The sequence below is a fragment of the Nicotiana tomentosiformis genome, chromosome 1 (assembly GCF_000390325.3).
Source record: "Nicotiana tomentosiformis chromosome 1, ASM39032v3, whole genome shotgun sequence".
In the NCBI taxonomy this organism is placed as follows: domain Eukaryota; kingdom Viridiplantae; phylum Streptophyta; class Magnoliopsida; order Solanales; family Solanaceae; genus Nicotiana; species Nicotiana tomentosiformis.
In genome coordinates, this window is record NC_090812.1 from 149,781,489 (window position 1) to 149,782,391 (window position 903).

General features: G+C 41.2%; 1 protein-coding gene across 1 annotated transcript; it reads right to left on the bottom strand.

The window, feature by feature from the left end:
- Nucleotides 1–528: 528 nt before the first annotated feature.
- Nucleotides 529–903, bottom strand: LOC138891564 (uncharacterized). The gene has a single exon (XM_070175058.1). The coding sequence runs from the start codon at nt 901–903 to the stop codon at nt 529–531; it is 375 nt and encodes a 124-aa protein (XP_070031159.1).

Below are 903 nucleotides of genomic sequence, written 5' to 3' on the forward strand. Positions count from 1 at the left end.
TAATATGATCAGGCAGAGTAGAGATTTCCTGTTCGTTTTGGAATCTCTCATAGTAAGTGTGGAAGTTTCGGGGCATTGATTGCTCTGTTACACCAAATATTTTCCACTAGTCGTATAACCACCTTGGTATGACTGATTTTACTGCTTGTTCGCTGTATTTTATGAATCATGTGTGTGAGCTTGGGCGTAGGTAAATAAAATTGTATAAGGCGTCCATGTAATCCTTGATAATATAGGTTTGTGGCCTATATTGTACAGAGAGCACAATCGGGGTGTGCAGGCGATCCATTCCCCATTCAAAAGGGCTAATAACTTTATTAATGGTAAATCTTGAATACCTAATACTGTCGGGATATTTGACATCTCGTAGGAAAACACACTGGCTCCCTGTAATAGATCAAATAAGTCATCAATACGAGGCAATGAACATTTGTTCTTCACTTAAACTTTGTTCAGCTGGCGATAATCAATGCACATATGCATAGAACCATCCTTTTCCTTCACAAACAAGACTGTAGAACCCCAAGGTCACACACTAGGCAAAATGAAGCCCTTATCAAGCATCTCTTGCAACTGCTCCTTCGACTCCTTAAACTCAGGAGGAGCCATACGGTATGGAGGAATACATATGGGTTGAGTGCCCGACAACAAATCAATACCGAAATTAATATCTCTGTCGGGAGGCATGCCCGGAAGATTAGCTAGAAAAACATCTAGGAAGTCCCTCACTACTGGAACTGACTCAACTGTAGGGGTATCAGTACTAACATCTCTCACATAAGCTAAATACGCGTCACACCCTTTCTCAACCATTCGTTGAGCCTTAAGAAATGAAATAACTCTACTGGAAGTATACTCTAAGTTACCCCTCCACTCTAATCGCGGTAAGCCTGTCATAGCCAT